Here is a 10,906-nt window from a genome sequence, read left to right as displayed (position 1 = left end):
CTCACTCTAGCTTAAGGCCAATTCCAGGCGAAATTTTACACAAATAAGAATTTGTTTGTAAACCAGAGCAGGTGACTCTAATTTGCGGAAAGCATGGTTAGTTATCCGACTCTGACACCATGTTTGAATGTTAAATGATGAGACAGAGGCATTGATGCGAGTAACCAGTCTTGTTCAGTACATCACAACACATCCGAGTATCTCAAGCACCCCGGTAAAACACCAGAGTTGCAGTAATGAACATTTACCAACAGATGGCATCACTGTGCCATCTTACACCCATAACAGACCGGTGGGGGGTTAGGTCCGGCGGTTGGTGGCGGCAACTCTGGACGTGCGCCGGGCCCTTCTCGTGGATCTCCCCAGCTACGGAGCTCGCCAGCCCCACACATTGTAGGTGGGGTGGTCTCCTTTACACTCACTAGACTTGAGGTGGAGCCTAAACCTATTGGCCCCGCAGTGATAGGGCATTGCATGGATCTGGCTCATGACCTACGGAGTGGGGAGAGGTTATCTCCAGCTTGTCTTGGGAGGGAGGCGTACATCTGACGTGGGTAGGACCATCCACGCCCATTGATTTGCTGCGGAACCATAAAATGGACGGAAGAAGTCTAGGTTCCCACTGGGCACGGGTCACTGAATGTCAACTTGATGAAATTCAAAGGAGCGTACCCACCTGTCGCGGTCGCACTCAAATCACCCGTGGGGTGACTGTGACCGCCTCATGTCAAAGTGCTGGTAAAGGTGGTTCCTATGGCTCTGTCAAGGAGGGCTGACTAGGCTAGAAAATTATTAAAAGGGGATGATTATTTTCTGTTACTTCTTCTGAACATCCGGTCGATGGTGCCGCTAGATACAGCGAGGGATATTTGGTTCTCAAGCCTATAAGTATTGCGCTGGCACTTGATGTCGATTGGGTGTAAAAATCCAGTTAAAATCCGCTAAAGGTTAGTAGCGGGCAACTGCCCAGTTTGTAAGACAGAAAAGCCTCTGATGATACCACCGCGCGTGACTCGAATGGATGTCAATTTGATTATATCTGACTGTAACATGCTACCCTTCGCGGTCGCACTCAAACCACCTTTGGGGTGGCTGTGACCCCCCCCCCCCCCCCCCCCCTCATGTCAAAGTGAGGAAATTCGATGAAGTGGGGATAAACGGCGGGACATAATTAAGAGTCTCTTGAGGTAGCCAAATGCCTCGTCATCTCATTAGTGATGCGCTGGAATGGATGAACCAGAAACGTATGAGATGAAAAGGGACAAACTAAAGGGTGTGCAATATAGAAGGGTAGTCATTGGACATTCTGAACCTTGTTTGAAGTCAGTAGGCCAAGGAGCTATTGAAATTCAAACATTTGAATAAATAATAAAAAATTGTGTGAGATGTTAATCGACCAATAAAAAGTGTGTGCGATGTGTGTCTATGCCATCGGGTTAGCTAGAACCAGTTTTTAGAAGTTTTAGGAGTAATGGTTAAAGAGCTTTTGAAATTAGAACATTTTGATTTGTCACTATGATGACGGTCCCTAACTGCCTTTGGTGGACATAAGGAAAACTACAGGCAAATATCCGTTGAATATCCAACCTGAATCTGTCTTTGCCTCAGTAGTCTGAATGTAGAGAGAGAATGAGGCAGGCTGTATATATTTGGTGTGCATGGTAACGATAACCTTTATAATGGTTTCTCTCTCTGTTTTTCTGTTTCTCACACACACAAACTGTGTCATATGAACCATAATGGAAAACCTTGTTGGAAAATAATGCCGTAATTATGGTTCAATCGAGTACAGGCTCGATTGGTGGGAAGGCGGGTAGTTGTTGAAGACAACTTAGTAAAGAGGTTTCCAAAAGGGTTCTCAGGCTGTCCCCATTGGAGAACCCTTTTGGGTTCCAGGTAGAACCCTCTGTGGAGCTGTTCTACATAAAGCAGTCTACCTGGAACCAAAAGGGTTCTACCTAGAACCAAAAAAGGGTTCTTCAAAGAGTTATCCTATGGGGACAGAAAAATAATCCTTTAAGGTTCTAGAAAGCACCTTTTTTTTCTAAGAGTGTAGGTTAAATGGCAAACTTGAGGGATGTGCATTATTTTGCTGTGCTAATAGTCTATAAGGTAAATAGGTGATTGACATTCCACTAATAGGAAAGAGGAGAAGGTACAATGTGCTATGCTGATGATGATACGTGTGTATTCATTCCCATTATGTCTGTAGAATAGGAAACAAAAGTGAATTATGTTATGCTTACTGGATTAAGTTAAATTGGCATTCAGACCAACCTCCTTGATTGAACTTTTGTAAACTACATTACAATGGATGGCTCTCATCTGAAAGGAGGCTAAAAGTGTCCAGGAGGACTTTCAGTCAATATACTGCTATTGATCATACACAGGTAATCACATTCCTGCATAGCTGCATTTTGTGTGTGTGTGCACGCATGTGAATGTGTGAGTGCACAACAGGGTGGTGGGAGAAGCTATAGGAGGACAACCTCATTGTAATGGGTGGAATGGAACAGCATCAAACATGTGGTTTCCATGTTTGATACAGTTCCATTCCAGCCATTACAATGAGCCCGTCCTCCTATTGGTCCTCCCATCAGCCTCCTCTGGTGTGCACGCATGAGTGTGTGTGATGATAATTGTGTGTCAAATGATAATTCAAAAATATTGTGCTCCTGTTTGTTGTTATCAATATAATGTAGCTACAACATATCGGTCTGCTTTAGTGCTTTTATTCCATCACATACTTTGCCACCACCTGCCGGACAGTTCAAGATTAGCTATTTTCTCTGCTAGCTCTGAGAACGGACCAATAGCATGACAGAAAATCATTGCGTAGACATATCTGGGACATTCATTCAATCACTCGGCTTCGTAAAATTTGGAACCACACCGACCATCTTTTGTGTTTTATTAAATTAAAACACTGGTAAGCTTCTTGAGAAATTATTAATGACTAGCTTTTTGAAACGCATGAAGGCTCAATACATTTTTTGAGGAACCTAGCTAAAGTAATTGGCATAACGGATATCAGATACTGGCACAACAGATACTAGCTAGCTAACGTTAGCTAACTAGTTTGCCCCAATCGTCAGGCTTGAGGCTTATAGTTCTATGTAGCCATATAACTATTAAACATATGTTTATGTTTTGATAATGACAATGAAACTTACACACATATGCTCCCATTTATGATTGAATCACAAATAGATTTATAGATGTAGTTAGCTCAGCTACACAGCTTCCATTTTATTTTTCCTATCATGCGCCCATTGATGATGACGTGTAGCAAGTTTATAAACTACGTTAGGTAGCCAGATGGGAGTCTATGAGATTTGCACTCTGTCTTAACATTAACTCTCTCATGTGTACCCCAGAAATGAGGCTTTGTCTGCTGTTTGTGGTCACTCTGGTGTCCCTGGCTCCGGCAGTTCGCGGGGGCGACAAAAAGAAGCTCCAAATTGGTATCAAGAAAAGAGTTGACAACTGCCCCATCAAGTCACGTAAAGGGGATGTGCTGAACATGCACTACACCGTGAGTAAAAAATGTAGATGCTTCTCCATTTAGACACTGAATGAAAAACATGTCCTAAAGCAGTATATATTTTCATTTTAGGCCAGATGTACTGTTAAGGAGTGTAGGCTAGCTTTACTAGCCGACTTCTAAGACCCCATTATATGTAGGGCTGGCTCTGGCTGGCAAAACAGTCAAAAAAAACAGCCAAATACTTAATTTAAACGTGAATTGATTCTCAATTGTGGTATGGTTCTAGAAACATAAAGCCCTCTACTTTCATATCACATCAAAATAATTGTACAAATGCAAAACTTACAATGCAGTGGCGGTCAGTGCTGTTTAAGATCCTATTTAAAAATAATAATGCGCATGCTCTTATTTCTATTGGATGACTGTCATTCATATTCATTTCACCTAGTTCAATTTAACAGCGATAGGTTTAGGCTACTACTTGATACTTTGATTTTCCATATACCCATCATGAAGTTGCTACAACCTAGCCTACGAATGCAAGTTTAGGTACATACAGGTCTTAGGTACAATGTAGGTACATACAAGTCTAGAGAGAAATGTCATGTTATGCACTGCAGTTCTAGCTAGCTGTAGCCTATGCTTTTAGTACTAGATTAATTCTCTGATCCTTTAATTGGGTGGACAACGTGTGTTTAGTCAATAACTGTTTGTCTGCAGGGAAAGCTGGAGGATGGAACAGAGTTTGACAGCAGCATTCCAAGGAACCAGCCATTCACCTTTACTCTGGGAACCGGACAAGTCATCAAAGGCTGGGACCAGGGTCTGCTTGGGTTGGTGCCTGTTTTTTACATTCCCCCTGTTGACTACTAGTGTCCTCATGCATTGGAGGACTTACATTTGCAGACCATGTAAAAGCTATAGTGATGTTCTTTTGGATGTAAGGTGTAAAAAAACAACGACAACATTGATTTCTGACCGCTGCATGTAAGGTTCTTAATCCATCAATCCCACTTTCTCTCTTTAGAATGTGTGAGGGAGAGAAGAGGAAACTGGTCATCCCCTCAGAGCTCGGTGAGTTTGCCCACTGATACTTCACATTTCACTGTCCCAATGACCACTGATACTTCACATTTCACTGTCCCAATGACCACTGATACTTCACATTTCACTGTCCTAATGACCTTTGATACTTCACAGGCTTCACCACATTACTGCTGACTGAATCTAGGTCATTTTTTATTTTATTGCACCTGCTTAGAGTTATATAAACCCATCCATTATTACACAAGATAAAAGTCTTGCCTTGTAGTCCATTTTCCTACACTCCCACTGTTCTGATCTCTCCATTCACATTACTTATTTTGTAGGATACGGAGACAGAGGAGCACCTCCTAAGATTCCAGGTAATTCGGATATTTCTCTAGATCTACCACTGGCTTGCTCTACAAGTCAGTCTCTGAGGTAACCATGTCTTTATTGTGAATAGCTTTCCACCATATTAGTTTGTAACTACCCTGTGTCTCCAACAGGTGGTGCCACTCTCATTTTTGAAGTGGAACTACTCGGCATCGAGAGGAGGTCTGACTTATAGTGAACATTAACTTAAAACAAAATAAGCTGCCTGTTAGTGCTGTTTTTAAATCACTGTGGCTGCCCTACCATAACTTCTTCCTTAACTCCTACTTACCCAAGACAATGCACAGGGGGACTGTTTCTCTTTAGCATTAGTCGTTGCACTGAAATACTGTATAGTGCTAAAAGCTGTTGAAGATCCTACATAATATAGATACTATTCAACTATAGCTAACATCATATGTAACTGGTACTCCCTGGTGAATTTGAACTCCAATGCCTTAAACATTATACATTTTTGCAAGTAAATAATCATTTTTAGTTCCGCATTCAAAATGGCCCCTTCCATCATTCCAGTGTTATGTTTTTCTAAATGTGAGACCAACTAGCTCTTTGACTTAAATGAATCGTCATTTTTGAGTATTTTACTAGCCTGATAAGTGTAACTTACAGGGTACGTATCATGCTGAGGGAACTAGTCGAACAACACACATGCACTATGGTAGCACAAGATAAGCGATAGTGCACTGTTCAATGGGTTTTTAGGCTCTATTGAATGGAGTATTTGTCAAAGAATTTTAGTTTTGGAATTCCAATTTCACTTCATTGGTATATAGGACTTGACCAATGTTCATGTTTCAGTTTGTTTAAATTGATTAAAGATATTTGGATTTTCAAAGTGTGACTGCTAGTGTTTTTTTCCTGCAAGATATTTAGCTACAGTACATTACAATAACATTGTAAGTGCACGCAAGTCAGAGTAGGTAAAACACGTATTGAATTTTAATAAAAATGTAACAAATTGTTAAACAGCACCATTAAGTATTGCTACATTACGTCACTACAGTTTTGCAATCACATCTTAAACACACACCACAGATTATGCAGTCGCCTACTGTACCTCCAGCACTCTAAATTAACGCAGTAACCCAGTTCATGATTTGATTCAGTCTTCAACGTGATGCAGGTTCTAGGAGATGCACTGCGAATCTGGTAGTTAAAAGCCTGCCCAAAATAACATCTCAATGGGGTCCAAAAGATTAAGGAATTATAGTAATGAGGTGTACACATGCGGGCGCAGCGAAATGCAGGACCAATTGTCATTCTTTTCAAAGACATTGCTTAATCCACAATAGTCGATACAATCATTGCTGTAGTCTTCTAAGGCCGAAGTCCTTTTCGCAGTGCTTACTGTATGGTTAATGACTAAGTGTTTTGGGTTTGAGAAAAAAGTAGAAAGGCTTTCGCTTTCTATAGCTTTTTATCTACTTGGGTCAGGTCTGAGAAACAGACCCACCCCGTCACTCTCAGGCACCAGGGTGGAGGATATGCAGGGGAAACCAGTTGAACCATATGTTATAGTAGGACTCAAAAGCATTCACTGTAGTGAAAGTTCATGTCATGGATTTAAATGGGCTCTAACCCTAATTTGCAAATGTTTTCCTGTGTTTTATAGAGTCAGTCATGCATTATTCCCAAAATGTATATTTAACAAAAAATGTGCGCAATGAAAACGCGTAGGCTACTGATGTTATTACAGTGCCTTGTGTGGCATGCTGGTGTTTGTCTTTGATAACTGTCCACACTTGCTCATGTCAAAGGTGTAACAGAAAGCATAATGTTCACTCCCAGTAGTCCAGTGTGAAATGTTGAAAAGCCCTTCGTGCTTCCCTTTCCAAAAATATATTAGACAGGTGATGACAGTGCTCGGCTTACACAGACTTAACTACCGTTTCCCCAAATAAATCATTCTCAAGTAACACTTTGCTTCTCTATAAATCCTAGTTAAAATGGCATCGTAAAAATTACATGGCTCCAACTATTACCAACCAAGGATAGTTCACTATTTCTAACTGTTACTATTCATACAGTGATGTTGACTAATCAACTAACCAAAGAGTTACATTTGTTAGACTGCATAAAGTTGCATCTGTCATGACTCACTATGAGCTGTCATGAGGTTTATGTACTTGTCATGCTTTGTTGGTGACTTATAGCTCAAGTTAAATGTCATGTTCTTCCTCCATGTCATCAGTTTATCAATGCTGTACTATATTCTGATATTTGAACACTCATCACTTACTACTGTATATGTATAACATGATTATAAATCCACAAATAGTTTTAACAAAGACAGAGACATAGTAATCACTGCTGCAGAGATTTGATTGGTCAATCTTCTTCCCTCTACCAATCCTGCTGATTGAAGGATTCTAGGTGCTGAGGGTTTCTAGCTGGGTGTCCCTGTGTAGAACTGAGTTGTAATCAGTTGGGGTTGTTCTGAGGCTAAGGAGTAGATTTTTCATTCTTTTTGGGCGGAGTGCTGAGTTTCTGCAGACCTTTAACCTTCTCTAGGAGAGCCGTGACAAAGTCCTGCAGTAAATGAACAATGGAGGGTGATGTGAGACTGAACAACTGTTATCATACATGTTACTGTATTACTCATTTATTTGAGAAACTCAGTCAAAACAATGGATGGGAAGTTGGTTCCAGACAGTTATTTTCAGTTGATCAGTCACTCTAATGCTGGGTTTAAAGCTTAACAGAAGCAGAATAATAACAGAAGCAGATAATCTTATTCTAATTTTGAACTTACATCTGTAGGTTTGTAACAGTCAACCAGCAAACCCTGCGAAACAGTACGAAGTGAAAGAGGAAATTAACTCCATTAGAAGAGCCGAATCCTAACTTGAAATCAACATGGGTAACTGTAAATGCATGTAATGATATGGGAGGTTTCCCATCAAATTTTGAGATTGACCTAAAGTAAGGATTCAGCCCTCGATACAAATGAACAATAATGGATCTGTATTCAATATAGAATAGGGTTTAGCGGTCACCTTGACCCTGGATGCCCGGTCTCCATCAGTGGGCATATCCAACAGCTCATCCACATCAATCTCCAACTCTGGAATCTCCTCCTCCTGAGAGAGGCAAAGGCAGTGAGAGAGACAGTGATGGTGATAGACAAAGACATAGACACAGAAAATATAGAGGAAACAACAGAGAGGGGAGAGTAGAAAAAACTAATGAATATATCAGACAGCCTAAGGATCAAACCAAATATTTTTGCACAGCAGTCTCACCTCTGAACATCCTCCATAGGTCCCCAATGTCCCTAGCTTCCTCCCTCTGCTTCTCAACACAACAGGATGGGCTGAACCCCCTATGTGGTGTGTACTGATAACAATACACACAGACTTCCTGACTGCTGTCTACTCAATTGAACATGACTGTTAAGAAGTAGACATCCCTATAGAAATACAACATTACAATACAATCTCCAGTTAGTACATTGTATTGCTGTTTACATGCCTATAATCTACAGCCCAAGGACCTAGTCAGGAGGTCAAATAGTAGTTACAAGAGCCCACACTCATATAACATAGGCCAATCAGAAAACACTCAGCATCTCCTCTGACCCTGGCACAACCCTGAGTGTCAGAGTTGCCTAAATCAAAACACTGATAAATCACATTCATATCTCCCACTATATGTCACCCTCTGCTCCAGCCAAGGTCATTATTAGTTCAATTAGCACTTTACTAGTCCAGTTGGTCTCTCTGAGGACCATGTGACATAGGTCATGGTCAATGTCGTTATAGTCCAATAATGTGTAATGTGCCGGCGCTGCATGTTACTTCTCAACCTATAATGTTAACCATGTTGTTCCCAACTTATCTGATGCATAGGTGCTGCTGCAACACCTTTATGTGAATAGTTCATGTGTTATTGTGTGTCAAAACACCTGATCAATTCAGTGTTCAAGACCAGTGGTTCCTAACTCTGGTTCTCTAGTACCCCTGACAAGCACACCTGAATAAACTAGTCAACTAATCATCAGGCACTCAATGAGCTGAATCAGGCATGTTTGTCCAGGGCTACAACATAAATGTGTACTGTCAGGGGTACTCGAGGACTGGAGCCAATGGACTCTAGACATGACTAAGGGGTGCTTTAAAAATATGTTGTTTACAGGGGTCATTCATGAAGATGATCACCTCATAGTTGTTCATGCAGAATACATCACACACATGTCATGCTGTGCACTGTCATGCAGTATGTGCCAATGCATTTCCATAGAGAAGCAGAGAGGGTGGGGTAGGATATCTATCCATAGTCAATGATATTTCCTTTGTTAAAGACAATCAGGCATTGCCATTATGTAACATTTGAAGTGGTCATCACATGCTAATCCAACAGAGTAGGCAGGCTGTGCTGTAATTGCTTTGCAGGTGCAGTGGCCATAGAACTCAGTGCCAACCGGCCTATCCTCCTACTTATCAATACATTATGCACACATTTTATTGAAACAAGCACATTCGTTCCCTCGCTACCTGAGCAGACACCTCATTTATTCAAATGTCTAGTACCGTATTACAATTATGTGGCCACGCCCTACATTGTGTCTGTAATTCCCACTCATATTTGTTTACATTATTGTAGCCCCTAGGTTTTAATATTACTGCAATCCTATAGCCTACATCAATCCCAATCAAGGTAGAGATTATTGAAAACAAAAACAAAAAACGAATGGTGATTTTTTTTTTTACTGTAAACAAATAATAGATTGTGTCATTGCCTACCTCACAGTCGTATAAATCCGTTAACTGCTCAATTATCCACTCCTCTAAATTGAGTCGCTTCCTCAGCTCTTTTCTATCGTATTTCACGGTTACCCGGCCTTGCTTCTGGACGACTTCTGAATCCTCGGTACCGGGAGGCGTTTGGAAATAAACCCGCGCTTGAGCGGTTGAATCCTGGCTTGTTAACGTCGCCATTGTCCTATGCCCGTCTAGATAAAACCGGTTCGAAATTAGATGCGGTTATTCGACGTGTATTTCTTATCAGCAGTTTAAATACTGGGTATGCAATACGCTATTGTTCTCTCTGACCGAAGTTGCATTGTATTTTCCAAAATTACTGAGCTACTCATTAAAATAATTTAGGCTAGAATCCTCACGCAAATACTTCAAACAGATTAAATTATCGATTACAGGCAGGTCAAAAAAATAAGTGAGCATACAGAACATTCACCTCCATCAGCTGTAGACCTACAGTCCTATTCTGGTCTAGGCAAAATTGTTGCACAGTCCAAATCCGGTATTAGGCCCTGTCACTTGGTACATTCTAACACATCGTTATTTACCAAGTTAAATATAATATGCATTCAATTGTACCTGTAGCCGAAAAAAATCTTATAGATAAATCACATGGAAATAACTCTTACGTAATGCATCATTGTTGACTCCCAATCGCCATATTTCTATTTTGGACTATCCCAAGTACCAAATGTCAATGATTATGAATCATGCACCTTTACTTCAGCTTTTTATGGATAGGCCACGCCATTGTGACCTATTCAGACCCCCCACGTTTTTGTGTACTGCCTAACCAATGGTTGTACTGTGTAGGCCTAAGGTGTCAGTTCAGGAGGAAAGTCAAAGGCTTCTTCCAAAATGTATTTATTTGGCATAGTCCAAAAAATCTTGCCCGTGGACTGACCTTTAGCGACCTACAGTGGGGCAAAAAAGTATTTATTCAGCCACCAATTGTGCAAGTTCTCCCACTTAAAAAGATGAGAGAGGCCTGTAATTTTCATCATAGGTACACAAAATGAGAGAAAAAAAATCCAGAAAATCACATTGTAGGATTTTTTATGAATTTATTTGCAAATTATGGTGGAAAATAAGTATTTGGTCACCTACAAACAAGCAAGATTTCTGGCTCTCACAGACCTGTAACTTCTTCTTTAAGAGGCTCCTCTGTCCTCCACTCATTACCTGTATTAATGGCACCTGTTTGAACTTGTTACCAGTATAAAAGACACCTGTCCACAACCTC

The 10,906-nt window shown here is 40.7% G+C and overlaps 2 protein-coding genes across 4 annotated transcripts; one reads left to right on the top strand and one right to left on the bottom strand.

Moving 5' to 3' along the window:
* Window positions 1-2,797: 2,797 nt before the first annotated feature.
* LOC109874323 (peptidyl-prolyl cis-trans isomerase FKBP2) lies at window positions 2,798-5,741 on the top strand. The gene is made up of 6 exons (XM_020466185.2): window positions 2,798-2,929; window positions 3,378-3,535; window positions 4,208-4,320; window positions 4,515-4,561; window positions 4,858-4,893; window positions 5,020-5,741. Exons 2-6 carry the CDS (start codon window positions 3,380-3,382, stop codon window positions 5,079-5,081), a joined length of 414 nt encoding a protein of 137 aa, XP_020321774.1. The 5' UTR covers window positions 2,798-2,929; window positions 3,378-3,379; the 3' UTR covers window positions 5,082-5,741.
* Window positions 5,742-5,823: 82 nt separating this feature from the next.
* Window positions 5,824-10,391, bottom strand: LOC109874321 (protein phosphatase 1 regulatory subunit 14B-like). 3 transcript variants are annotated; one of them, XM_020466183.2, is made up of 5 exons: window positions 10,293-10,391; window positions 9,649-9,857; window positions 7,903-7,986; window positions 7,659-7,691; window positions 5,824-7,435 (listed from the first exon to the last, which is right to left on the bottom strand). In XM_020466183.2, exons 2-5 carry the CDS (start codon window positions 9,841-9,843, stop codon window positions 7,349-7,351), a joined length of 399 nt encoding a protein of 132 aa, XP_020321772.1. In that variant the 5' UTR covers window positions 9,844-9,857; window positions 10,293-10,391; the 3' UTR covers window positions 5,824-7,348. The 3 variants fall into 3 exon arrangements, with proteins under 3 accessions (XP_020321772.1, XP_020321773.1, XP_031665039.1); XM_020466184.2 differs by lacking the exon at window positions 10,293-10,391 and adding an exon at window positions 10,100-10,236; XM_031809179.1 differs by lacking the exon at window positions 10,293-10,391 and having other exon boundaries at window positions 9,649-10,234.
* Window positions 10,392-10,906: the final 515 nt, after the last annotated feature.

This window comes from Oncorhynchus kisutch, linkage group LG29 (genome assembly GCF_002021735.2).
Source record: "Oncorhynchus kisutch isolate 150728-3 linkage group LG29, Okis_V2, whole genome shotgun sequence".
Lineage (NCBI taxonomy): Eukaryota > Metazoa > Chordata > Actinopteri > Salmoniformes > Salmonidae > Oncorhynchus > Oncorhynchus kisutch.
Note: the sequence above shows the minus strand (reverse complement) of the source record. Positions and strands in the feature narration are given on the sequence as shown.